Source organism: Frankliniella occidentalis, unplaced genomic scaffold, assembly GCF_000697945.3.
Source record: "Frankliniella occidentalis isolate FOCC.00 unplaced genomic scaffold, Focc_3.1 Scaffold233, whole genome shotgun sequence".
In the NCBI taxonomy this organism is placed as follows: domain Eukaryota; kingdom Metazoa; phylum Arthropoda; class Insecta; order Thysanoptera; family Thripidae; genus Frankliniella; species Frankliniella occidentalis.
In genome coordinates this window covers 433674-459688 of record NW_026267359.1, presented here as the reverse complement: position 1 = coordinate 459688, position 26015 = coordinate 433674, and the positions used below count along the sequence as shown (strand labels likewise).

Below are 26015 nucleotides of genomic sequence, written 5' to 3'. Positions count from 1 at the left end.
AAGTTACTTTTTATTTTCTTAAATTGATTACAGACTTTAAAAAGTTTTGACACTGCCTTTTCTATTTTAAATCGTTGGTGATTTGTGATGTTGGTGTCGGTGCCCCCCCCCCCCCCCCTTTTCCCTTTCGAAAACCCATTTGTTACAAATTTTCGCGCCAAATGAAATCAAGCTCAAGCTGCCGATGCCAAAACACAAACAATAGTTGTCTTGTCAGCTGACAGTTCTTTACCAAATTATTGTAGATTTGTATTGTTATGTCGTATGAATATGGACTGTAATAGCGACACTTCAATGCACTCGGACGACTTAAAACCACGACGTACTCCACTACCAGCCATGTTCTCGGTAAGTATTAGAGCATCATATTTTTCCATGTTAACCTTAGCTTAGGTGATGATTGAGAGTGTTGTTGACCGTCAATCCCATCGTGCAAATCCCCTCAAAATGTATTCTTGATGTTTGTTTTGGTCACAGGACATGATCCCACGCCCGTCGGTTCCAGATTTATCAATAATAGAAACATCTCAGAGCAGTGCCCCAGCTCCACCCAATGTATCTGTTCAGTCCCAAACTGTTCTCAATCACCTGTCTTACAATGATTGGCGTTTGAAGACAGGCAATGCTCCATTCAGTGGAGTTGCGAAGAACATTGAAAGAGGATGTGATCCTACTTCTCTGTCATCGAAACACTGTAGTCCTACGATTATGAGTGGCAATGGCTCTCCTCGAGATATCACGGGCTATCCCAAGGAGAAAGTAACCGAACATCTTTCCAACAAACCTTTACCGCCCGTAAGGAAAATTGTGACCTACACTGACTTTCAGAAACGCCCAACAAGTGCTCCTGCTGTGAGAACTCAGCAAGTCGAAAGTGTAGGGGATCATCCTCTTTCCAAGAGTGCTCCACCTACCAGACCATCAAATCTGCATACCCATCACACCTCAGCACCAAATGGATATACCAGTCCCACTGCTGAACCAAATGCGTTTGTCAGCCAAACACATGCTCAGAATGGTTTTCGTAATATTGGTAACATGCACGCCCAGTACCATATCCTGCAGCCACAACCAAATGTTGAGATGCCCGAGTCTCTGACAAACCAACAAGGACCTCATGCTATCAGACCATTTACCTCTGCCAACTTGGATAACTTTGATGTCAGAAGTCAAAACAATGGTCGAAATTCTGAACTTTTAGTTCCTTACAAAGATATGAAAAGTAATGTTCAATTGCCCAGTAATGAGTCATCTTACCACCCACGTCATGCTTACCCGCATCAGGAGAGAAATTATAATGTTCATCCGGCTGAGTACCATCAACTGAGGAAAAGTGGTGGTTCATGGTCCTTTCCAGATCAAGGCTGCTGCATGTCTTCTGTGGCTTGTCATCATCCCAGCCAACTGCACCCATTACACAGTGTTCCTTACCCTCAAGTATCATATGATGAGTTATACAAAATAGTTCTGGCCCAGAATGATCAATTGAAAACACTTCAGGCTCAAGTTGAACGACTGTTAGTGTCACAAGATCAGCAGCAGAGTTCGGCTCAAGCTCCCCTCAAAGAAAAAGAGGTTGAGAAACTCCCAGCATTGAAAACTAACCCTGCTAAAGCAGTAGTTACGGAGGAAGGAACTCAAACCTCAGACTGTGAATATGCCGAGGATGACTGTCAGAAAATGTCAATTGGTGTGATGACAAGTTTTATACAAACTGTCACATATAGAGGCCGAGTAGGGCGAAATAATGTCTCTGAGCATGAAGGCAGCCAGTCAAAAAATAGCAACTCAAGCAAGTCTCCATCCAGTGATGACAGCAGTACAACTTCTGCAAGTTCTACCTCAAAGTCCAGCTCAGACAAAGGTAGAATGTGCTGCAAAGAATGCTCATCAAAAGAAGGTCACATTGACGTGAAGAATCACTCATCCAAACCAGAGAAGGTGAGACAAATCTCAAGGGATGTATCAGAGCAACCGAGAACGGGATCCAAAATGTAAGTTCTGTGTCTTTAATAGAATCGTCTTAGTTTGGAAAAAATATCTCTAAACTCTATTTCTAATTTTTCAGGAAGAAAACCTGTTCTGAAGGATGTAACTGCAACAATCCAGGGGTATCAGCTGCTATATCTGCTGTGAGGGGCTGTCAAGCTGTACTAGCTAGTAAAGCTGGTATGACACCAAATGAGTATTCTACATTTAATGGTGCTGATTTACCCACTGTTACTGAGCAGCCTGTATCTCCCATGTCATCAGTTCATGTTGATTTACCCGACTACCGCAGTTCATCATCTGATGAAGAGCAAGTATTCCTTAAATAATTATTGTGGGTGTAAGGCCTGTAGGACCTTCATTAACTATTTTCCTGATTAGGTCCAACTCCACAGAAAGTGATGATTCTGAAAATTCTGAGGAAAATGACCACAAATTAGATAAGAGTCACGAAACTGCTCACAAACCATTTGGAAGGACATTCTACAATAATGTCTTGGTATGTAGTTTGGTATATTTTTATGAAATTAATGCTTATAAGAACCACTCAATCCTCCCTTTTGGGGAAAAAGTGAAAGTGCACAATAATAATAATAAATAAAAAATAAAAAATGGTAAAGATTGAGTGTTGTACATGTAAACAGTTTGAAATTCACTTGTACACTACTATTTTCCCTCTTGTTAAAATGTGTTGATAAGCTTAGCTCTTTAAAATTTCCTGCAGGGCCAAGTCAATAAAATTCTGGAGGAGCGGGATGTGGGAAATTCTTCCCCAATTACTTCCAAGCAAACTGATGTCAGTGTGTCCAAAAGGTAAAGTGTTTCTCAAATGTTTTTATTCTGTTTTGCATTATTTTAAATTGATTTCCTGTTGGCATGTTTTAATTTTACTAATTCATGAATTTCAGAGTGGCCTTTGAAGCAACAGGTATCAAAGGTGAACATAATCTGAAGGAAATGGCACTAAGATATTTGAAAGAAAATCACCCTGAAGAACTAGCGTCAAGTCTAGAAACTAAAAGTAATCATAACTTAGTTTCATTAAGAAATAGTTTCTTTATTCTTTTGTAAGTTAAATTGGAATTTGCTGGTTTTCAGAGCCCAAGAAGACTCGCGGGGGGAAAGGGAAAGAAAGAGGAAATTTTAACATGCCAGCTCCTAACATGTCATTTGCTACATTTCGCTATTTGGAGCGATATAATCTTCTCCCCGAAAACTTCAACCCTGAACAGTACCTAGGTAATGCACATCCAATCAGAAATTTGATTACTTAGTGCTCCTTGACGTGTATTATGCAAATACTTTTTATATCCCAGAAGAAGCAGCAAACATCCAGGGCTATCATGGCAACACTAAAGAACCTTATCACAGTCCAATTCTCAACAGAGGAAGTGGGAAACAGTCCCGATTGCCATCAGGAAAGGTCAAGTCAAGATCCAACTTTCCACAATTGGAGCCATCAAGGGATATCAATTATCAGCTGCAAACTGCTAACAAGAGTCATCCCAAAGGTCGTACTAACCCAGCTCCACTGCATCATGCATCTTCAAGGAAACATCCTCAGGCAACTACTGCAACCAGTAAAATTCTTGACATCACTACCTTGCGGCAGCAACCCAAATTATTGTGATAAATAGATATATATTTAATTTAAATCTTTCTATTCCTGTTTTCCAGAAGGAACTTTTAAGAAATTTGCTCTGTTTTTATTTTTATACAATACATATGTTGAGATTTTAATTACTACCTTGATTTTTACAATTTTACATGCAATACTGCTTTTGAATAGTTGGCCTTTATCTTTTGAGAACTTTTCCCATCTACATGACTCTTCTTGTACAATAGAAGGGCATGGTAAAAAAGACTAAAACTTTGCAAGACTGTCAATTATTTTAAATTTCTAGATGACTAGAAGACTGAACAGAGATGACAGAAAATTGGTTTCAGTTCAATTCCAAGATTGACAGGACTAATAATAATCAACAACAATGAATTAAAACTGCGATTTTGTATTAATTTGATACTAGTTATTTTAGTTAAGTGGGAGATAACTAAATTACATTATGCCTATATTCATATTGAAAAACTCTCTCCACATCCACATGTACCTTTGATATTAGGATTGTTAAATACAAATTCACTTGCTAACTTATTTTCTACATAGTCCATCTCAGTTCCAAGAAGTGTCAGTTGTGCTTTCCTGTCTATAAATATCCGTACACCTTAAAACAAAAATAAAAATTAGATTAATTAGAAACATTTAAGGTTAAATTAAATGAAGTGGATACATATCTAACCTACCATCTTGCACTACTTCCTCATCTAGTTTGTCTTTCTGGGACGCATAGTCAAGAGTATAACTAAGACCATTACAACCTCTCTGTCGAACTCCAACCTTTAAGCCGATCTTCACAAACAATGAAAGTGTCAATAAAGAAATCTACCAGTGATTAGCAAAAAAAAAAAATAATTGATACTTACAAATTCCGGCTTGGTTTCTAGAATTGATTTCACTCGTGCCACAGCACTGGGAGTCTAGAGCAAAAGACATCATTAAAAAAAATTGAATAGAAACTTATCGGAATGGTTACATAAGGTCACCCAAATTTTTCTGAGTTTTTAGAACCACTGTGTAGGTCTTTATATAGCATCACTGAAAAGGGCAATTAAAATAGATTATAGTCAGTACTCACCAACACTAAAGCAGCTCTTGTAGGTAAAAGTTTCCTTCCTTTGACAGCCCTTACTGTGGCTGCAGCAACTATGCGACTAGCCATTTTTCAAATTTGGACTATCAGAGACAGCTTCTTACAAGTTATTTAAATCGCTTTTTTTAAGTGGAGAGGAAGTTTGTTAAGATAACAGCTGACAAGAAGCTTAGGTATCAAAATAAACAATTTTATATGCTGCCATAATAACACTGCAGCCTATATCTGTAAAAGTTAGGTTCTGCTAGCAGACGAACTGACGAACACAAACCTCTTCAACAGCTGACTTCACCAATCTGGAAAAAGTTAAAAAAAAAGGCCTTAAATGAATATATTTAAGCATACCCTGAACTAATTTGATTTAATCAAACTGTCTGAAACTTTTGTAACTGCAAAACAAATTACATTTTCGCGATTTCGTAAGATTTTGAAATGATAGGCGGTCTGATATGGTCAATGTGGGGGAACGTTCATGTTTATGTTCATTATGCCCCATGTTGCCATGAGAAAAGTAAATAAGATTATAAATCTTTACATATATTGCTTTATGGGGGCTAGTCCCTTGACGTTTAAGGACATTATTCAAATAAATCTGTTGGGTGTTCTGGATATTTTCAGTTTAAACTCTTTGGCTCTACTCGAAACAAAAGAGGGAAAGGGGAACGTACTCAGTTTGCATACGTGACGTCACCCTCGGTTCTCGGGTCTCGGACTCGGAGCCCGTCGCGAACTTTTATTACTCCCAGAATTCCTCAGGCAACAGTACATGTCCGCCATAAGTGCTGGTGGCTGTACGTTGGTTGAGGAGCTCGTCATTCCGAGACCCAGTACGGCCTCATGCAGCACTCCCCTACGGAGATTAAGGAAAAGTTATTGAAGGCACTCGACAGTCATTACAATGTAAGGGTTAAATAAGATTTATAGGTCCTGCCGACTTCGAAATTCGTCCAAATCGGAAGCATTGAAATACACAGCGAAAGTGGCATGCCCACCTCATACTGGGCGCAAGTTTTCGTAGTATTTACTGACTAAGTAAATACATGGAATACAGTTAAACCCTCTTACCACGTTCAGGGGAGTGTACTGAGCCCGTGTGAACCAAGATTTTGTTAAAATCCGTGTTGGTACTTGGAATTATGTGTGTGAAACCTGGGTAACGGAGCTCTAGGGACTCAGCTTGCCCCCTGTCCCACCTCTCGGCTCTGATACGCGGCACTGCGCCTGCGCACTGTCCTTTGGAATGGTATCCGGTCCTAAGCAGCTTTGCGTCATAAAGGTTCCGGCTGGGAAACATAACCTTATTGTCACTCTTACTACCCTTATTTTACGTAACTGGAGAGCATAAAGTGCCAGACGGGTGCCTTAACAAGTCTGCAGTCGATGCCAGCGCTGTAATAAAGACCCCTCCTTCCTCACATATATCTCATTCATCCGGCCTGTCATTCTGCATCCGACCCGTTTAGGTTAAGATACATTTGTTTCGACTGCACTTTCTCTTCTTGTAATCTTAGGGTTTTTACAGTAGGCTGTTTCGTTCTTCTCGCTTGGGTTTCATTCAATTTCTTAATATTTTTCCCCCCATTATTCTCCACATTTTTTATTTAATGAATACAATTAAGTCACCATAACTTGGCAACCTTAGTTTTTCTAAACTTTCAGTATTGAAAATCCTTTTCCTTACTTATTGTTTTGTAGCATGGATTCATGCATCTTGGTAGGACATTTCTACTTCGATTGTAGTTTAAGACTTTGTTAGTTATAGGATCTTTGAACACAGCCGAGGAACATCTGGTGAAGTGGCACATCTATTTGTGTACCATACCTCTTTGCTAATTAACACATAATTTTATTCTAGGTTGTGGACATGGCAGCAGTTGTCGAGGTCATCTCCATCCTGGAAAGGACTCCTATTACAAAAGATGCTCTGGAAGTGAGTTGTCATTTGTCCAGCCTCTGCAGTTTGTATCTCATGATTTTCTGTCTCAACATTTTATTCTTTGTAATCCTGTTCTGTGCAGACAACAAGACTTGGCAAATTCATCAATGAGCTTCGTCGTAAAACGAAAAATGAAAATTTGGCCAAGAGAGCAAAGGATCTTGTTCGTCGTTGGCGTGACATGATTCTCCCTACGTCTGAGCCAGCCCCACAAACCCCCCAAGCTCCTCCTGGCCAGCAATTCAATGGGGCTACTGGCCACAGTACAGGGCTGGCTAGTGCTGTGGCCAACAGAGTGATATCAAGTGGGCATTTGAGCCCAGGTCTTCCAATGAGGGGTAACATCAGTCCGGGTTTACCTTCTCATGGTAGACACCTAAACCGTAGTGCCACAGTGTCTCCTGCCATGTCGCTGCCTTCCAGTGATCGTAGCAATACCAGTCCAAGACCAGTGTCACGTTCATCAACTCCAAGACCAGGAGACCCAGTTACAATACCTTTCAAACCATCTGCTAGTGCACCTGCTGTAGACCCTGTTCCCAAGACTCATGCGTCAAATAAAAGGTTGCGGAAAGAAGATTCACCTATTGAAGAAAAGCCACTGAAGAAAGTTAAGAGACCTAATGGTCTTTCCACAGAACCTACATCTCATGGTATGGCCAATTCTCTAGGAAGACCTGACATTATCCCCAGTAGAGATGGTAGCAGAGGTAGTTACAGCCCTCCTAGTGATCATGGGTCTAATTCTTGTGAAATTGTAAAAACTGTGCCTTCTGATTCCATTAAAAAAGACTCATCTGAACCCAAGAAAAGAGGTAGAAAAAAAGGATCCAAGAACAAATCCAAGGGTCTGGACTCAGTGCCAGATTTATCTAAAGATGATATTATGAAAACTAAATTGTCCTCTGTAGGAAGAACTCATAGAGTTAAAACAACTCAAGAGCTTTTGGCAGACTTACAAGCTAGAAACACAGGATTACCATCTGAAAATGTGATGCCTAATGTGGCAGAAAATAAAGCTAGTCTCCCCAATTGTCTACTCCCTGGTGCAAGGGCCGAAGACAATGATGCTTTAGAAATGTCCCGCAACAAGACAGAGCACATTGCTAAGTTCCTTCGTTCACAGTCTGACCTTGAGCTCTCTAATCAGGAATTTCCAACAAGTAGAGAAATGACAGAAGATTCTAAAGAGAGACAGTTCTGTCGTGAGGAACTGGATCCAAGTGATGAAGTTTCTTTACCCTCTAGACTTTCCAAAGATGTGAAATCACCTGCTGGTAGTAATTCAAGAGAAGCCCTCTCAGTTGAGAGACCTATTTCAGTACAAGAATTGCGGACAGAAAATCGACAATCACCTGCACATCCAGTTAAAGGTGATAAGACTGTAGAAGAAATTTTATTAAGGTTGCCACCAATTGATGCTGAATCAATTGAATGGGATGTTTCTGAGAGTCCTGCAGATTCACCTCCACCCAAGACAGTGTCAGAAGATGACGTTTGTAGACTACATGGTGAACATATTGATGGTGTTAATGGAATTGTGAATCATGGTAGACAAGACTTGAAAGAAGGTGACATTGATTTTAGAGAGTGGCATGAAACAGTTTCAAGAACTTCATATCAGGGTGAAATGTTACATATACTGCCTTATGTAGTTATTGATTGAAATTTTTGCGAGGTTCATTTACTAGCAATCATGAGTTGACTTCACGTTTTTCATTCTCTTCCATTCGGTTTTCCTTTTTTTCCCTGTTGAAGAGAGGTACTTTTGTTGGGAGCACTCCTTGTGTGATGTGAATGTAGGACTCAGAACTGCAAGTAATACAAGTTTTAAAAAAATGTGTGCAATTCTTTATATTCTGGTCTAATATTAAAATTTAATTCCATATTGAAAAGTAATTGTTTTTGTAAAAACAAATATAATTGTAACGTCAGTATTCAGAGAGCTGCTGAGGTATATAAAATTTCCTAGCAGTGGCAATTCTGTCAATTTGTTTACTTTTTTGTTTGGTTCGAATGTGCCTTCTTTGTTTTGATCTAAATCGCACTTGAGAATTAGCTTACTTACACTGGAGGACATTAGTTTAATCTCAATTTGTATTGATGTTTGTGCATAATTTTGTTCTTAAGCAATGACGAGAATGTGTTATTTCCAGAGCCCTGTGGAGAACATAGTGTTTTAGACTGTCTTTGAGCTTGCCGAAACAATATAGTTCATGGCAATGTACAGATAAAGTTTTAATAAGGATTATGTTTGAGTTTTCCGCAATGATTTGGGTGCACAGTTGTGCTGTTTAACAAGAAAAACTTTATTTACTCTTCAATATGTCTGCCTCTTTTTGTTGCAAGTTGTTGAGTAAGAGAGGTTTTCTTGGAGCACTGTAAGGCATAATTATGAAAGCATCTAAACCATTTCTTTGTTGTATCTAAAATGAGGAGGGTTCATAACTTTAAAAGTTAACCATCGGTAAATTTAAAAAGGAACAACAAACATTTCATTAGTCAATTGGCTTAGGTAATGAGTCCTATGCCGGCTGGCCGGCAGTTTTCTCATTACTATTTGTGATGTTGTGAAAGAGTGCAAACCGTACTTCCAGCACTTTATGGCTACTTTCTTACATCTTGGCTGGCAGCTCAATTCTTCATTTTGTCTTGTCACTAAATTGTAAGGATCTTAGGGGTTTTATTTCCAATTATGGTGTGAGCTGTCTCTCCCTGGACTCTATTCCTATTTCTTGTTTTTGTGTTGTTTTGTTTTGAAGTTTTAGGTCTAGCCTCCAGATCAAACTTGTCTCTTGTGCCTTGAACACCTTATAAAAATAGGGAAAGAACATCATCCAGATAGCTGGAGATGAGAACTTTTTATCAATCTGTGATATTTCAACTGATTTGTCTCGTATTAAGCCACTAGCTCATTTCTCTCAACTACATCTTTTAGTTGACCTACAAGACCAAAACAACTGAAAGGTATTGAGCTGTTGAGCCTTTGAGTTGTATTGCCTGTGGCAAATGTGCCATCGCATATGATTATTAGTGAATATTTTGGGATTTTGGATTATGTTAATGTCACATGTTCAATGTCTAACAGTTGGTACTTTTCAATACCCTATGTTGATGAACCAGTACTTGCATTCTCTGTTAAATTAACTCAGCCCTGCTCCAACAGCAGCTTTTTGTATCTTGTTGAATTCATGTTGTTATGTGTAGCTTTATTCTTGTCAGATTGATATGATAATTTTATACTTACTTCCATGTTGTATACGTCTTTCTATTTTATTAACCTGGACCCATAAGAAATTCAAACTTTTGTCTTTTCCAAAACTAAATTCAACTTGTCTCATAAGAAAGAGCATTATCAGGCTTGTGCAGGTATTGGATTCAATTGCATATGAATGTAGAATTTCTGTTTTGTGCTGGGTGCAACATTTCTGCAAATTTTTTCGTACACACTTGAAGCTGCAAGGGGATAAGCTAATTTGAATACTCAAAATTTTCTATTAAGCTGAGGCAAAACTGTTAATTTCTTATACATATTTGTCAGTTATAGAACTGCTCTTCGCTATATCAATCGTGCTTACTATCCATGCCCTATCTAATCATTCTAAATCCAAATGACAGTGTTGAACCAAAATTTTATTTATTCCATGAATGAAGACTACTAAGGTGTGACCACTCACTAACCAAATCCTTATCAAATCCCTAATCGTTAGAGAACAAAAGGTACTTTCATGATGCTAATGAAACTAATTAAAATGGTTCTGTTAAAGTTTTGTAAGACCACTATGTGGAAACTTGATGGACATGACTGGTTCATACTATTTTGTAGCATTTAGTCTTGTTTAAAGACAATACAATAAATTAGACTGAGGAATGTGTGTTCCACAAAAAGTTAAATGCGCTACAGAATTGTAAAACTTGAGACTTGAATGTTGTTGATTTACTCAGAGTCAGAGCTGAGCCTAAGCACATACACATAATGTTCTGCTTTGATCTTATTTCTTGTGTAATTCAGCAAGGTGATGACAGCTTTCATGCTTTGCTTGGGTGGAAATCTTGCCTAATAACGACAAGTTCATGCTAGTTCTTTTTTCTGGTTTTAACCAAGTTTGTGGACACTTGTTGCAACAGGAGATTTTTTAAAATTTGAAAGTTGAAAAAAATGAAGCTGTGATAATATTCTTAATTACTAGCAAAGAGTTTGACTGGAATATGTTCTTTTTTTTCTAACATTTTCAATATCAGCCTGTTAGCAGAATTATCAGAGTGTATGCAAAGGATTACAGCCACTCTGTGGTTGTGAAGGTTTTACATACAATGTGAAAATAAAAAAAGAAATTAATGCAATTTTCTTTACTTAACACTTTTAGATTTCATTTTACTTGTTTAGGTATTGTTAGGGCAGTAGATACCTCACACAGTCTCTGTAAAGACCATTTGATCACAGCCACAGTTCAAGTCAATTTATTATCAATACATTTTCAATTCCTTTTGTCTTGCAAAGATTCAGGCTTGGGACAACATTTTGCAAAAGTTTCTGCTACCAACAGTGGGAAAATCAAAGTTGCTTCTGCATAAATCTGAAACAAAATTTACATTTTGTTTTTCTGCTCTGCTTTTCATTTTTGACTTCTTTAAGAACCATTTTGCATATTCAATCAAATAACTTATATACCTTAACAGGTTTAGCGTCTTTCCTGATTTTTCCCCAAGAAATAGCTTCATCAGGACGAGCACCACTATCACTTCCATCATACTCTGAAGCAGTATTAATAAATACTGAGAAGTCTGCACCATTTCTCTGCAATAACATGAACAAAACAAACCTGTCAATCATTTTTTTGATTTGAGGGGTTGTGGTGATCCTGAACCTAATGGGTGGTGGATTTGAGAAGAGATTTTTGAACCCTCCCTCCAAATCATGTCACAGTATTTGAATACCAAAGTACGTATATTTGAAGAACCATATCTTACCATGAGATTGGCATTACAAATGTGGTGTTTTACTACACCACCACCAATGATTACCATACCAGTATTCACAGCCTTGACTGCCATTGAGTTTAGCCGTCTCAAATCTTTCAATAAAAAAAAACAAAATAACCACATCAAACAGAAAAAATTGCAAATCATCAACTGCTAATGACATTCCGTACTTACCACTTACAATGTCCACCACAAGGCCTGGACTATTGTAAGAATGAAAGTACATCATATCACCAAGGCTCCCATCAGTTAATGCAGGACTAAAGACAGGAATGTTGTTTTTGGCAGCCCAATAGTAGATGGAATCAGTGTTATTTATTTCCAAACCAAGGCGTGATATTATCTTTGACGGAGTCCACAAAGTACCCTAATAGGAGTTGTGAGATAAAAGATTTAAAAAACAACACTTCATTTTTATAAATTATGCAAAACAACATACCTTTTCTTTCTGTTCACATAACATGCGATCTAAAATGGGCATTACCCAATTCTCAAATTTACAGTAATTATCATTTGGAACAAGTAAATTGCCAATTCTATTTATACCACTTTCTCTGAGTGTGCGTCCATCTAAACTAAAATCTCCTATGTAAGTAGGGGCTAAGCATTTAATTAGATCTTCTTCAACTCCACCTGCAGTTGTAACAATAGCGTCAATCTGAAAAATTTACAAATTTCACTAAAACATTGATTGTAAAAATTGATTCTTGTCTTTCGTCTGTACCATTACCATTCTGTTCTGAACAAGAAATCTTATTGAGTCACGAACACCACAAGAAACCATGTTTGATGTGTAGCCGAGAAAAATTGTGCAGTTATTTCTCCTCCTGATAAAGACATCTTCTTCATAAGAATCTTCTTTTTCTTTTGGAAAAGGAGATTCTCGTAATGCAATCTGGGTAAAATTAAAAACTTAAATAATGCACAAACATGATCAGCGCTTCGGTGTCAAATAGATAAAGATCGTGTACCATTTTCTTGATTTCTTCAACAGCTAATCCAAAATTGGTGGCTTGGAAACCTGAATTAATATATGATCCAAGAAGGGCTTCATAATCTACTCCTTGATTGAAATCATATCCTGTAGGCACAAGATTAATGACGTTTTTATTTGAAGTATTTACTTTCCCCAAAAATGTAACAATTATTTGACTAGTACCTCTGACACATGTTGTTAATGTGTTGGTTTTAATGGTTTTAACCAATACTGCCTCTTTTACTGTATTGGGTACGTCTTCACATTTATTTGTTGAAGTAATTGAAGCCATTTTCTAAAGTTTAAACTTGGAATGAGTCTCGTGGTTTTGTTATAAAATTTCAAAATCAACTATTTTCTCTAACCTCTCTTTTAGCGTGTATTGTCTGCTGTAAACATAATTAAATTTTTCATACTCTACTGCAAATAAGATTCGTTCGTCATCCGTTATTCACAACAGCGATTTTGCCCGCTTCTTTTTGAAATAAGTCTGCCTGTTTATTCAGCATGATTTTTCTCAAGGCATAAGGCATGATAGGCATGATGGCTTTGAGAAATCTCAAGGCAAGGCTGCAGCAGCTGTGGATTATTTGGCTATTTTCTAGAATGTATTTCGTGTGAATGAAGTCTTTTTGGTCTTGCACTCTTGCACACACTAGCAATTATCGCGGGAAAATCTTGTGAGATGCTATTATCTCAAGGTAAAATTTGACACTTGATTTGGACCAAAGTTTGACAATGTGTTTCAGGGATCTGTTTGAAAAAAAACATGCAAATTTTTTTTTCTTAAAAAAGACATTTTCCTTTATTTTTAATAGTGTACAGTTTAAGGACAGGGCAATATATTTTGAAGGCAAGTATAAATAAGGTGGGCACTGTTTAAGGGAACATGATAGAGAAAACTCCAACACATGACTGGTAATACTGAGTTGATTTAAAAGTACGTAATAATGGTACGTATATACAATCTTGTCACAAAAATGAAAAAGATGGATTAGTTTTAATGCATCCATTCATTCCTTTTAACAAAATTCATTTTTAAAAACAATTTACAGGCATGGTTAGCAAACCATCTGTTAGGTACAATAGTTCACAGCACACTCTTCTTTGACTGTTGCTTGCGAATGTTAGTCACCATCTGGAAAAAAAGGAAAATATGACCAGATTAATAATAATTATAAAATACTTAAGTTTAGACCTACATATTTAGGTGATGGGAGATTGACCTCCAATTACCTCTTTAATTGGATCTGGTAGCCTAATTCCCACAGCGTCAGCAATACTTCGAGTAAGAGGTAGAGCACAAATGGAAGTGGTTTTTTGCCGAGGTTTCTTTGGAACAACAGCTGAAAGCAGAGTAAGGCACGGATTGATAAGGATTTACTCAGATAAGAAAAGTAACAGGGCAAATGGTAAGTAACTCACCATTACTTGACGGAGATGAGGTGGTGCTAGCCACTGCAGTTTGGCTTGAGTTGGAACCTCTTCGTTTTGGTGGCCTTCCCCGACGAACATCTTGAAAATAAAATAGAGTTTGATGTCAGAAAAGATCTTGCCTGAGATGCCAATATTTGATCAGAACATTAACAAATTCACAAACCTGATGTAGGAGGTTTTGGAGGTAATGTACTGGGTTGAGCTACTTCGACACGAGTATCACCCATATTTTCATCATCTCCACTAGAAGCAGGGAAATCACCACCCAGATTTTCACCCAAACCACCACCAAGGGCTTTTACAAGCCCAAGATCATCTAAACCTAAGTCAACTAGGTCGGATTCAAGTGCAGTGGATCCTAAACCAAGGTCAGCAAGGACTCCTCCACAAGTAGAATCAATTGTGGCCTGCTCACTTCTGCGTCTACTCGTTCTACCACCACGCTGCACACCTGGTAAAAAAAAAAAAAGGAAATTAAAATTTTTGCTGAGGTTGAGAATATTTAGCACCATATACATGCACTCGCCTATCTCTCTTAAAGCAATACAGAACCCAACACAAATAAGATGCAGAATCAAAATGAAAGATATCCCAAAGAACTCAGTTCATTGGAAATACCTAAATAAGGTGAAAATCCCATGAGGAAACCCATTCTTAAAAATACACACAGCACATTATAAATTTCAATGGCTTTCTTTTGACTTTCCACAATGCTACCAGAATAACGAATCAGTGTGCCCAGAGCATACAATGCCACTAACAATATACCTTTTATTTGTGTCACAATGATAACCTGTGTTTATTTTGAGTATGAAGTCTAGTCACTACATGTCTTACCTCTACACAGGGAATTCATGACAGGTGAATGCCAACTTGGATGAGTTAAGCACTCTCAGGCCCAAAGAGATTTTGCCCATGCAAAATTGGAGAGGTGTAGAAGGTGTGCGCATTTTTAAAATTATTGTTTAATTCAGTCAGAGGAAATACTTTAAAATGGGTAATGATTGGGTTGACTTTTTAAAATGCCCAGGTAGTAAACTTGCCATCAAAATTTGCAGAAGGATTTTCTCTAGCCGATAAATTTAAAGCTATAAAAATATATACCTCTACTATTTTCAAATCAATGTTAAAAGTAAAGTAGCGTTAAATCACAAGACAGTGATGAATACTGTTCACTCAATTCTTAATGTGAGGACGGCCAAAATTTTGCATGGCGACTTGATGAAGAAGAAAACTGGCGATGAAAATCCCACGATGAGTTGGAGTTGTGCACGAGATTCCATGAGATATTTAAATTGATGAAATAATAAATACTGAATAAGTTAAATTAAAGAGCCAAAATCTTGCATGGCATTCAAACTTCTACATTTACTTAAACAAACTAGTAATTTACGATTCAAAAGTAAAAAATAAATAGTTAGAAAAAGGTAAATTTTAAATTTGAATAAATTAAAGAAACATGGAATATCAGTTAGGATGAAATCTTCTCGGATGAGCAGTAGAGACGTCTTCAAGTTGATAGCAGCGGACAGGGATTGATATTTAGTGAAGTTACATACTGTCCAAAAAATTAAGGCATTTGTTAAATTTTAGGAAGGTTTAAGTTAAAAAGATTGCTGATGCCAATGACAAAAATGAGTTATCACACAAAACTAGATGTTAATTTGATTTTAACTGTAGATAATAAAAATTTACATTAACTGCAAATTTACACTAATTTTTAAGGGGTGGGGGCAATTCCTCTTGATAATTGATGATGGTGAGTTGTCTTCATGTGATGAGGAATCTACTTCACTTCATAAACTCAGATGTCAAATTGGAAAGTTAAAAATTCTGGTAGCCAAAAAGATTTTACTTAAGGACTTGCTGCTGTTAAACTTAATCCAACCAGTGTTCAAGTTCATCTTTCCAGTCAAATTCCTGGTTTAAATAGTGCTACAATCCTCACCTCAAGATTAATGCTGAACGCGTTCCTTTCAGAAATGAAAATTATAGGAACTTACAGAGAGGAAAGAGGTTTGAGGAATATGTTATTTCAGATATTAAAACTATTTATGTTGATTCAATTAGAAAATTCATTGAGATTTCAGTGAGTTGATTTTTTGAAATTATGAAATTATTTGGAATAAGCTCCTTTTTGAGGAGCTAAAATGTTCTGCATTTCAAACAAGGGACTACGAAGTTTCTATGAAAAAAGATGATGAAATTGTAATGACCATTTGAGCAGAATCTACAATTTGCAAACAAAAATTTGAGACTTCCCTGCCTTTAAAAGGATTACAAAATAGTTTGTGCATTTCTTAATTAGAGTGAGCAGGATGCAAAGACTTAAAAATATAATAAACAAATGAGCATCCATAGCTCTAGCAAATTAAAGGTGAGGTAGATAAATGGTAGAGATCAGAGTGGAATGGTAGAGCATCAGCCACCCAATACTGAAGGAACACTTTTCCTTAGTCTCCATTGCACAGTGCACAATATTTCATTGGGGGGCTGATGCCTCATCACAGATCTTGCCGCTAGAAATACCAAAAGTACATTGACTTACAGGCATTCAAAAGTTGGTAATGATAACAGCCACATCTCCATAAAAAAAGAAGTGAGATGACATGATCAAAGTCTCTAACAATAATGTTTGACAATGTGATGTTTCCACATGGTTGTTTGGCTCATAAGGAACTTTGAAGAAACCATCCAATACACAATAAACAAAATTACTTAACAAGTTAAAATGTCAAACAAGAATGAAATTAACATAGCAATAAATACCTTGTACAAATAACCCATATTGCACATAAATAAGCTTTCCTGTTATAAACCAAGGTAAGAATTTCAAATTTTCGTACATATTACACGTAATCATCAAAAATAAACTATGAATAATTTCCGAACACCATTTTCTGTTAGAATATAACAGTCATTTTTTTCACAATTTTGCAATTTTTTTGCTTTACAAATTAAGAGAAGATTGGAGAGGGAATAGCAGCCACAATTCGCTTAAAGGACATAATTTGATACTCAAATTGAGCCAGCAAATGTAAAACATCAGATGATCTAGCACAAAACATTGCGAGCTGGTACTTCCTCTGTTCCTCTCTGGGAGCTTCCATCAATAAATAACAAGCTCCATAAATTAGAGGTATTGATACTACAAATTAATTTTGAATATTTCAAATAAATTAGTACTTCCTCTAATATCAATTCTCCACCTTTCACTACTAAAAATAATAATTTAAAAAAATAACAACAGTTTGAGCAGCCAGCTTAACCTGCTCTACTACATAAAAAATGTACAAAACAATTAAAATATCCAAACCCCTTACCATTACAGGAATATGGATTCTATAAAACAACCTATATTAGAATTGTCTTTCAAGTATACATCCCTGTGTTCTCCAAGCAAAACTCCTCAAGTTCTGTCAAAGTATACATTACATCTAATTTATCTAAACAAGACCATAACTTGCTGGTTTTTGACTGAGGATCACAGAAACATCTTATACACTATTGAAATTGCACTATATTCAGGATATAACTCTGGCCCTTTGATAATTAAGGCAAAACATAATAAAATATAATCTACAAAGTTTATACAAATTGATACTAAGTACAGATTGGTTCCTATCTATAATACAGTGATATTTCAGCTAAAGGTCTGGTGAAATTTTCTTAAAAATATTATTTGCTATCTTGCAACAGGTTTGGGCAAGGATTTCTTGCGACGCTTCACATCATCAACAGAGAAACTTTGAGTGTCATGGCTGGTGGCAATGGTAGCAGAAGAGTACTGCTTGGATAAAGATGCCGAGCTCCGTGTCCGACGGCTTGATGCAGGTGCTTTACGTTTTGGTGCACTCACTGCCGCGTCAGCTTTGGACTTGGAACTTGGTCCAAGTATTGACCTGATGCTATGGTCTATGTTCGAGCTATTGTACATGTCAGTGGTACAATATGGGCAGTATTTGAATCCAGTAGCATTCTTGCATTTACCACAGCAATGATTTTTGCATGCATGGCACTTTGACTGCTTGTCTGTGAATGCACTTGAGTTAAGAATGCTAAAGTCGTTCACTGTTGATAAGCTGTTGTTTGTACTGCGACCAGTCTGGTAACATGTTCCCTCACAACTTGATGACAAACACACAGAACACTTCAATTCAGTACTTTTGCATGAGCCATTGCATGAGGGTATTTTACAAAGTACACATCTTTGCACCTTGCGACTACTGGAACTGGCTACAGAACACCGTGAATGACTTGTCATGCACTTCCCACTACAAGCAATAGATTTGCACTGAATGCATTTAAGAACAGTTTTAGCAGCCTCTTGAACGATGACCTTCTGAACTCTCACGCTGTTACTTGATGAAGTAGTAGTTTGGCAACGACCTCCACAGTTAACAACTTGACAAACTGGACATTTCATACCAGTAGAAAGAGAAACGGATGTAGCTTTCAGAATTCCATTAACTGTTCTGCGCTGTAAATCTTGAGCTTTAGATTTATCTGAGCTTTTGCAGTGTGGAAATGATTGCTTCACATTTTTGCATTTGCCGCCACAATTAATAACATTACAGCAGCGAGTATCTCTCTTCTTAAAATCTTGGCATTTGCCCTGACATTTTGATTGCCTGCAAATCTTGCAATGAGTATCGAATCTACTAGAAAAATTAGTAGGTGCACCTGCTCCCACATTCTGCACAGACACATGTTTCTTTGATGCACTCATGTCTAATGGCTTGCAATCACGAGAATCTTCAGATGCAGAAACTGATAGGGCACTAACAGTTTTCACTGGCATGGTACTCTGACCACTAGGCCAACTATACTGACTGTTCATCACAATAACACTTTTACTTATGCCCTGAACCTGTGCAATGCTTATCATAGGAGCTGAAGGATATGATGATTCACCATTGACCATTTTACCATTTGATCTTACAACATCACAAACAGGGGGAATAGATTTACGTTTCTTAAGAGGTAGATTTAAATTAGCAGCTAAATCAGATTTACATTTGGCCTCTGCAACAGAGGCTTCTCTAACACGCACAGCTTCCTCTGCTAGAATTTTGAGAGCGTCTGAACCCTCCAACATTAAATTATTACTACTGGTATGGGATGTGGACAAGGGTGTAGACAATGGGTTTGGTGAAGAATTGATTAGAGCTCGGGGAAGTTGAACATTGGGAGAAGTTGGAGACGTTTTAAGTTGGGGAGAGGAGATGGTACTTTGAGGGGGTGACAGGAATTGAGTTTGGTTTGGAGAATGGGATAAGACTTGAGATTTGAGTTGAGTTTGTGGCTCAGCCTGGAGTGGATGTGGAGCTACAAGCTGAGGTTGAGTTGCAGGTTGAGTTGGGGTTTGGGGTTGAGTTTGGGTGTGGGCTGGGGCATGGATTTGAATTAAACCTTGGGGTTGGGTCTGAGCCTGAGTGTGGTTTTGATTTTGAGCACGAGCTTGCATGTGAGAAAAGTATGCTGCTTTGTAGCGAGCTAAGACATGAGAAGGAACACGCATAACTTTACCCCCCAACATAACTGTTTGCCATAACATACCTTGAGAGGCTCCCTTTCCGGCCTTCATGTCTTGTCCAAGCTTGGGTTCCTCACTCCCTTCTGGTGCGGCCTTGGACTCCACACCAGCATAACATGAGAGATCTGAAGACGATCCAGTGCCTGATGATTGATTGATGATCGTGCTCTGAACATTTGAAAAGTCTGGGACACTTGTCCACCTGAATTTGAACTCATCTTCATCTTCTTCAAGTAGGGGGCTGCCTTGGAACGGAAGAGAGCCAGTCACATCAGCGCGGCGATACATCATTGATGATTGGTCTATTCCTTCAAACGATCGGCAGTTGAAGAGATCGTCATTAAGACGAAACATGCCACCAAATTCTGGGAATGAATCATAGACTGCAGCCTCGTCAGCAGCTGGATCATTCCCACTGAATAGTAATAGATCTTCTTTAGCAACTTTTCCGTCCATATTCAATGAGGGTTTTAGATCTAATGGAAGGCTTACATCTGTAGAAACTTGTCTAGATTGCAAAATTTCTACAGATGAATCACACTCATTGGTGTCAAGATGTGAGGGTGGCACAGAGCCTGCATCAGGGCTAACTGAAGATGAAGCAACCGCTTCATTATCAGAGCCAGGCTGAGCATAGACCAATGACTCGAGAACAGAGTGCTGCCTACTACTTGTGGGCATTTCAGACTCGCACGGATCTACTTTTACATGAGTCTGTGCCACTCCAACCTTGTTCACCTGTTCCATCATAAAGGCAGACCCCAAACAACAGTCCTGAACACCTTTAGCTGCACTTGAAGCAGATATTGGATCTGCTGCACCTTCAGTCTTCAGCATCACAAATTTAGGATCAGGTACAGAGGTTTCTTTTTTCTTTCTATTGTCTTTTCTTCTTGTTTTGTCTATTACATCTATTCTAGAATCAGGACTATCAGGTTGTAGCTTTTTCTTTTTAGGAGATACAGAATCATTCTTTTCTTCCATTTGAACTTCACTAAACATGTCAGATTCCTCTAGCAGACAACTGCTTGATTCACCATTCGATATTGTACTCCAGATGTCATTGATAAGGCTACAGCTTCCACTTTCTTCAACCTGTAAAATAGAAAAGAGGAACAATGTACAAACAATTGAGTATTTAGACAGGTGTCCAAATTATAAGCTCTAGATAGATGAAATTAAAAAAAAAAAAAAAAAAAAAAAAGAATTAAAAATCTTAAAATCTAGAAGTAAAAAAAAAAAGAGTGGTTAGAAATTACATCATTCATGTTTCCTGAAGAAATCCTAGATGAAATTACAAATGGTTTTTCTATTTCCTCAGATGTTGTCATATTTCGTCGATAAACATTAGAACGGGAAGTGTCTTTACAGTATCGAAACAGGGCCTGTAACAAATTAATTTTTAATATTGCAAAGGGAGTTGTTGGATATTTTAACACACGCACAAAGATAAATAATAATGCAATTCATACCCTGCAAGCATCTTTGACACTGAATTTTGCTCCAAGATAGAACAAGGTACAATTTTTCTTTGACTTGGGAATTCTTGGTAATACTTCTGTATGGCATCTTGCTATTTCATGATCCTACAAAGTTAACATACAATGAGGTAAAGAAATCACTTAAATGATTAAAAAAAAGAAAAAAAAGATAGTAGTAAAAGTGGTCTTAACCAGAAAATATTCAGGGGGAGGGTGAAGTCGTTGAACTGCCAATTTGTTGATGGCTCGGCGTTCTTCCACATCTGCTACGACATTTTTCCATAGCTTGAATGACAGCAGAAATCTAACGTATGTCAATTCTGCAAGAGGCCTTCGTACCACAAGTTCTGATAAAATTTTCCTAAGAAGTGGTACACAAACCTTCTTGGAATGCTTATTAATAAGTTTTGTTTTTAAGAGAGCATCTAAAATATGATCTTCAGAGTGATCTGAAAAGGGGGAAAAAATTACAATTAAATTCAAGTATGGAATTCCCAAGCAGTTTTCTATAAGATAGGGCAAAATAGGAAACTCACCTAGGAAAGTATACAGAGATGTAGAGAGCTTATTGGTAACTGTTTTTTCAGTGTCTTTTCCTCTCCTAAAAGAAACAAGACAGTCATTAAGTGTTGAACAAAGATCGATAAAGACAAGTCTTAAGAGAATGTATCTCACCGAGCAGCAGTAATCTCCAAATCTAGGTACATGGCCATCAGTTCTGTCATCTTATCATAGTAAAATGCATTTTCTAATGGCTGCGGAGAGAAGGGGATTGAAATGAAATATTAGAACAATCCAGAAGGAATCCAATTTCATAGAACTTTGATACTGTATTTGTAAAAATGTATTATTTTACAAATAGAGAGAGAGAGAGAGAAACAAGATGGTCATGGTTCTGAGCAAGCATTCTCTAACATACTAAATTCACATTACACCACAGCTACTAATAAAAACCATAAGATAAATTCAGCTCAGCTCAGCTCTACACTACCAGTTTACTCTTTATCAGGGTGGGACGACAGGATGAACAACATAATAGAAAAATTAAAGTAGCTGACGAGTAATTGCTTTATCATCTCACCTCCCTAATATCCATGTAGAGCATATGGAAGAAGATCATAGTGTCGTTGATGTTCCGCTTCAACTTGGCTGCTTTGTTTGGTAGCTTGTGGCAGTCCCGGTAGTGTGGTGTCACATGCCTGTGAGCACAGAGTGACATGATAGTTTGAGAGCATTCAAAACTCAAAATTCTCAAACTTTCAAGTCCACTCTGGGAAAACCTTGTACATGGCTAAAGCTATGCTTAATGTCAGTGTACAAGGATAGTCCCAAAAAATGAGAGGACCTAGCAGGGAATAAATAACCTAAGCCTAAGCACTAAGAAAATTAGTTTTCCCATTTAAGCTGTAACTAAAAGTGAAAGGATAGTACTGCATATGAGACAAAGGAAAGGTCAACCTATCAGGATAGGGTAAATTTAAAACATAGATAATTTAACCCATGATAAAACTTCAGCTATTAGATTTTTATCTTGACTCCAACTGTGTAACTTCTCATGCATCAGGAAGCCTCATCTATGATAAAGATATAACAAAACCTGTGCTATAAGCTAATAACAGGTTTCAGTACAGAACATACTGCAAATCATTACTATAAATGAAGTTGCCTGAAGGAAAAATTGAAATCATGATGGTGGAGGAACTGCCTGACAAATGGCAAAGACCTTCCTTCATATTGATTGGGTTTAATCAACCAAAAATATATAAATATTTACGTTGATACCCATCATATTCAATGAAATAGGGAGCTTAATTTCAATTCTTCCTAATTAAAGTGAAGGGAAGCAAGACCGTATACTCTAATAGTTTCTAGGAAGTATGAGCAGCCAAGCCCATGGGTAGAAGTGTGACCTTCAAATTATTTTACCTCAAAATAAGAGTAGCAATTTAAACTTACTCTATATACACAGTGAGTAAATCATCCAGTTGTTTCATACTCTTGGATCCTACAGCAGAACGACACTGCTTGGAAAAGGTGTTGAGCCATGGAAAATTCTTCTCCTGAGCATTCTCTTCCGTACTGCACCCTTCTGCCTCAGGACTTCCTTGGCTGCCTGCATCACTCATGGAACTTGAACAGTTCAATCGACTGACTAATGCTGAGACACCTGAAGAGAAACAAAAAGCAAAAGAAACTGTGTTTAGCAAAGAGTGATAATAGGAATGCTACGGAACTAGAAACAGAAACATGTAGTTGATTAACGTCAAATTATTGGTTAGCTTAAACGTTTAAAACAGTGCAGAAGCTTCAAAAACATTTAACATTAAAATAGTAATTTTAATGCTACATAATATATATTTGTGCATACATTATATTTTGTATAGATATCACACATAGAAATGTGTGTAATGAAGGAAATTGCCAGGTGCCGAGGCATCGAAATATGCTCCCTAGTGACGGAGTGTGTTTGACGAGCGAATGAAAACTGCGAGTTTGGTGTAGTAGGCGACCGCCCCAACCCAACCCCAACCTCACAGCTGTCATCGTTGCAAGCAAGCCGAGCGGATCGATATAACCTCCCACTGACATCGCCCCGACGACGATGGTCAGCTCAGATGACTAAAATGTGTACAGTTTCAGTAGAAATTGTAAAACGCGAATGAAATGCCTCGTCCGAGATAAGTTAGCAGGCCAATCTAATGGCCAAGCCGTTGGTAGCGGACAAGAACGCTTTGCGTTTCACTCGGAGCAGAGAGGTTAGGCGGACGGAGGAGGAAGAAAGGCAACGGTACGAGGAAATTAGGACCGTGAGGGGGTGGGTTTAACTCAGAACGTCCTCGCACAGTGATGAAGTGAAAAGAGAATGTACGAAACACTTGTAAACTCACCCAGAGGATGCTCAGCCCCGTGCTCTACAAGCTCTAAGGTTTCATTCGTATAACTCGTCGCACGCGTTTCCGAAGCGTTCATTTTTACAGCAAGCATTAAAACAGACTCATAGAGTGTTAAAAATACGTTTACTTCTAAAAAGTACGGATAATAAATAAGTTAAAAACGAAAGCATGTTTGGCGACATACATTTCGCTTTGTTATGGTTTGATTTTGTTTCTAAAAAGCTGGGGTGCTCTCCTGGACTCGTGCCTGATGCGGATGTGCACGCGGTCAGACGCGGTCACTTTCTGACCACCGCCTACGCACGTACGCCATTTCTGACTCCGGACACAAAAGCTTGGCGCGAAGAGTCTCAAATCCTATGATCTCCCTTTCCCTTCGTCCTCGTTTGGACGCCGGAGGCTCCAAGTTCTAGAGTTCAGAGAGGGGATCCGCCACACTTCGTCCACACTTAATCTGACGGGTTCGTTGGCGTGGTTTTGAGGGTTGCGCCGTGGGTTGCGAACATACCTACAGAAGTTTCGTGAGCCTTACAGTGGTCATTCCCCGCCCCCGATGCCCTTGACTAAGGTTAGTACCGACGTGATTACCCAAGGTGTGATTACCGCTGCAGAGCTTCTGCAGGAATGTATAATCCATGCACTCACAGTGAATACAGCACGTTTATTCGGTCAGGGGAAGCTCCTAGGGGTGCGGTTGTGGCACTTTCAAGGTGCCCTTACACTCAGCGTATTCGGTGTCCGCGGACGTGTCCGGCTGTGTCCGTTTCCTATTTTCCGTTGATGTTTCAGGCAGAAATTCTAATCAAATGTACGACCGTATATCCTGGACACATTTTCTAACGTTTGGTAATAAAAAACCATATCTGAAAACGGTTTAACATCAATGCGGATACAGCGGACAGGCTGAGTGTAAGGGCACCTTCACTCGGGCACACTGCTTTCTGGTGCCAATACGCCCCCCCCCCTCCGTTTCCTCTTCCCTCTTTCCGCCTGCCGTTAAATCATGCGTCCTCAATTGAATCTGTCTGTACCCTTGTTAACTGTCAGGCCAGCGCCCCTCGCTCCGCCCGGCGGGCAGCACTATATGTCCGCGATATCGCCATCGCCACTAACACAACACGCTCCTCGTGTTTATTTTTCAGTTGTACAACCTGTTGTTGTTATTGTTGTTGTTGTCGCTGCTGTCAGTTTCGGACGTGATGACGTGATCTCGTCGCGCACGGAGGCACGCGGAGCGTCAATGGCCATGGCACGGGCGCCGGGCACAAAAATACAACAACCTGTTTTGTTTTCCTCTGACTTTTGAACGGTGGGGACTTTAATGGAAGTGAAGGGTGTGTAGCGGATATGCAGAAGTGTCCGGCTGCTTTGTGGCGAATCTATGAAAGTCAAGTGAGAAGGGTGGCAAGAACAGGTTAGGTGCGCAGCCGGTGCGGGTCTGCTCTGCTGCGGGGACGAGACAGCTGCACTTATCGCCATCAACGACAAAAGTGAGTATCTTACAAGCTTACAAGTGCTTGTGACAGCGCATGTGATCACTCCTCGACGGAATTTCACGGGCCGTTTTATTGTGGATTCCGAGTTTTCGAAACGCAAGCGGGATTTGAACGCAGCCAGTGGGGAAGCGACTTTCAAGTTGCTTTCATTTACGCCTGGCGTCATAATCGCGCTCGCGCTTTGGGAACTCTGAAGCTGAATCCCCCTCATACATGGAAGGGTTGCATAATGGTTGTTGTTTTACGGGGGCCGTGAGGAACAAGATGGTGGTCCCCCGCCCCCTTGGTCGCCCTCACCCCCTTGCCGGCGCCGCTTCCCCTCCCCCCTTTCCCCCACGACTTATGTGTCCTCCCCCACCTTCCACACATCTCTCACTCGGAGGCAAAGGGTTCGGATGAGATAGAGGACGACTCCACGGTCACGTTATGTATCCCTAGCGAGCCCCACCCTGCCGTCCGTGCGTCACGCGAATATCGCGGCCCCATTGGGGGGTCAAGTTGGCAGAAGGGGTCTTGATTAAATAAAATGAGACGAGTCAAAGAAGCGTGAGCGTGAGGGAAGCGTGTCCGCCACCCCCC

The 26015-nt window shown here is 38.8% G+C and overlaps 5 protein-coding genes and 1 long non-coding RNA gene across 10 annotated transcripts in view; 3 read left to right on the top strand and 3 right to left on the bottom strand.

Moving 5' to 3' along the window:
* Positions 1–137: 137 nt before the first annotated feature.
* On the top strand, positions 138–3732 carry LOC113209688 (uncharacterized). The gene is made up of 8 exons (XM_026427340.2): positions 138–348; positions 478–1994; positions 2069–2299; positions 2371–2488; positions 2714–2802; positions 2898–3010; positions 3088–3228; positions 3306–3732. The coding sequence occupies exons 1-8, from the start codon at positions 265–267 to the stop codon at positions 3617–3619; spliced, it is 2607 nt and encodes an 868-aa protein (XP_026283125.1). The 5' UTR covers positions 138–264; the 3' UTR covers positions 3620–3732.
* A 250-nt stretch (positions 3733–3982) lies between these two features.
* LOC113209692 (iron-sulfur cluster assembly 1 homolog, mitochondrial) lies at positions 3983–5925 on the bottom strand. Of its 3 annotated transcripts, none has more exons than XM_026427347.2 (5): positions 5763–5925; positions 4683–4993; positions 4471–4524; positions 4291–4396; positions 3983–4211 (listed from the first exon to the last, which is right to left on the bottom strand). In XM_026427347.2, exons 2-5 carry the CDS (start codon positions 4764–4766, stop codon positions 4063–4065), a joined length of 393 nt encoding a protein of 130 aa, XP_026283132.1. In that variant the 5' UTR covers positions 4767–4993; positions 5763–5925; the 3' UTR covers positions 3983–4062. The 3 variants fall into 3 exon arrangements, with proteins under 3 accessions (XP_026283132.1, XP_026283130.1, XP_026283131.1); XM_026427345.2 differs by lacking the exon at positions 5763–5925 and adding an exon at positions 5366–5514; XM_026427346.2 differs by lacking the exon at positions 5763–5925 and adding an exon at positions 5103–5251.
* On the top strand, positions 5448–9894 carry LOC113209690 (mediator of RNA polymerase II transcription subunit 26). Its single transcript, XM_026427341.2, has 3 exons — positions 5448–5597; positions 6553–6627; positions 6716–9894. Exons 1-3 carry the CDS (start codon positions 5535–5537, stop codon positions 8297–8299), a joined length of 1722 nt encoding a protein of 573 aa, XP_026283126.1. The 5' UTR covers positions 5448–5534; the 3' UTR covers positions 8300–9894.
* Positions 9895–10968: 1074 nt separating this feature from the next.
* On the bottom strand, positions 10969–13054 carry LOC113209691 (probable deoxyhypusine synthase). 2 transcript variants are annotated; one of them, XM_026427343.2, is made up of 9 exons: positions 12958–13054; positions 12776–12887; positions 12588–12697; positions 12347–12511; positions 12056–12274; positions 11791–11983; positions 11605–11708; positions 11306–11431; positions 10969–11210 (listed from the first exon to the last, which is right to left on the bottom strand). In XM_026427343.2, the coding sequence occupies exons 2-9, from the start codon at positions 12882–12884 to the stop codon at positions 11112–11114; spliced, it is 1125 nt and encodes a 374-aa protein (XP_026283128.1). In that variant the 5' UTR covers positions 12885–12887; positions 12958–13054; the 3' UTR covers positions 10969–11111. The 2 variants fall into 2 exon arrangements, with proteins under 2 accessions (XP_026283128.1, XP_026283127.1); XM_026427342.2 differs by having other exon boundaries at positions 12776–12999.
* Positions 13055–13368: 314 nt separating this feature from the next.
* The window catches only part of LOC113209675 (uncharacterized), a 55224-nt gene continuing 42577 nt past the window's right edge, over positions 13369–26015 (bottom strand). The window contains exons 1-13 of one of the 2 annotated variants that reach the window (XM_052272959.1): positions 23935–24187; positions 23003–23213; positions 22128–22245; positions 21722–21801; positions 21583–21647; positions 21239–21495; positions 21038–21151; positions 20825–20950; positions 19589–20660; positions 14193–14480; positions 14018–14107; positions 13829–13938; positions 13369–13730 (exon numbers count right to left, since the gene is read on the bottom strand). In XM_052272959.1, the coding sequence (XP_052128919.1) occupies positions 13683–13730; positions 13829–13938; positions 14018–14107; positions 14193–14480; positions 19589–20660; positions 20825–20950; positions 21038–21151; positions 21239–21495; positions 21583–21647; positions 21722–21801; positions 22128–22245; positions 23003–23213; positions 23935–24031 (2676 nt within the window). In that variant the 5' untranslated portion in view covers positions 24032–24187 and the 3' untranslated portion in view covers positions 13369–13682. Of the gene's footprint in view, positions 13731–13828; positions 13939–14017; positions 14108–14192; positions 14481–19588; positions 20661–20824; positions 20951–21037; positions 21152–21238; positions 21496–21582; positions 21648–21721; positions 21802–22127; positions 22246–23002; positions 23214–23934; positions 24188–26015 lie in introns of those variants that run through there. The other variant, XM_052272958.1, reaches the window with a different exon arrangement.
* The window catches only part of LOC113209676 (uncharacterized), a 52423-nt gene continuing 51555 nt past the window's right edge, over positions 25148–26015 (top strand). The window contains exon 1 of the long non-coding RNA XR_008011810.1: positions 25148–25430. This is a non-coding gene — a long non-coding RNA (uncharacterized LOC113209676). The remainder of the gene's footprint in view (positions 25431–26015) is intronic.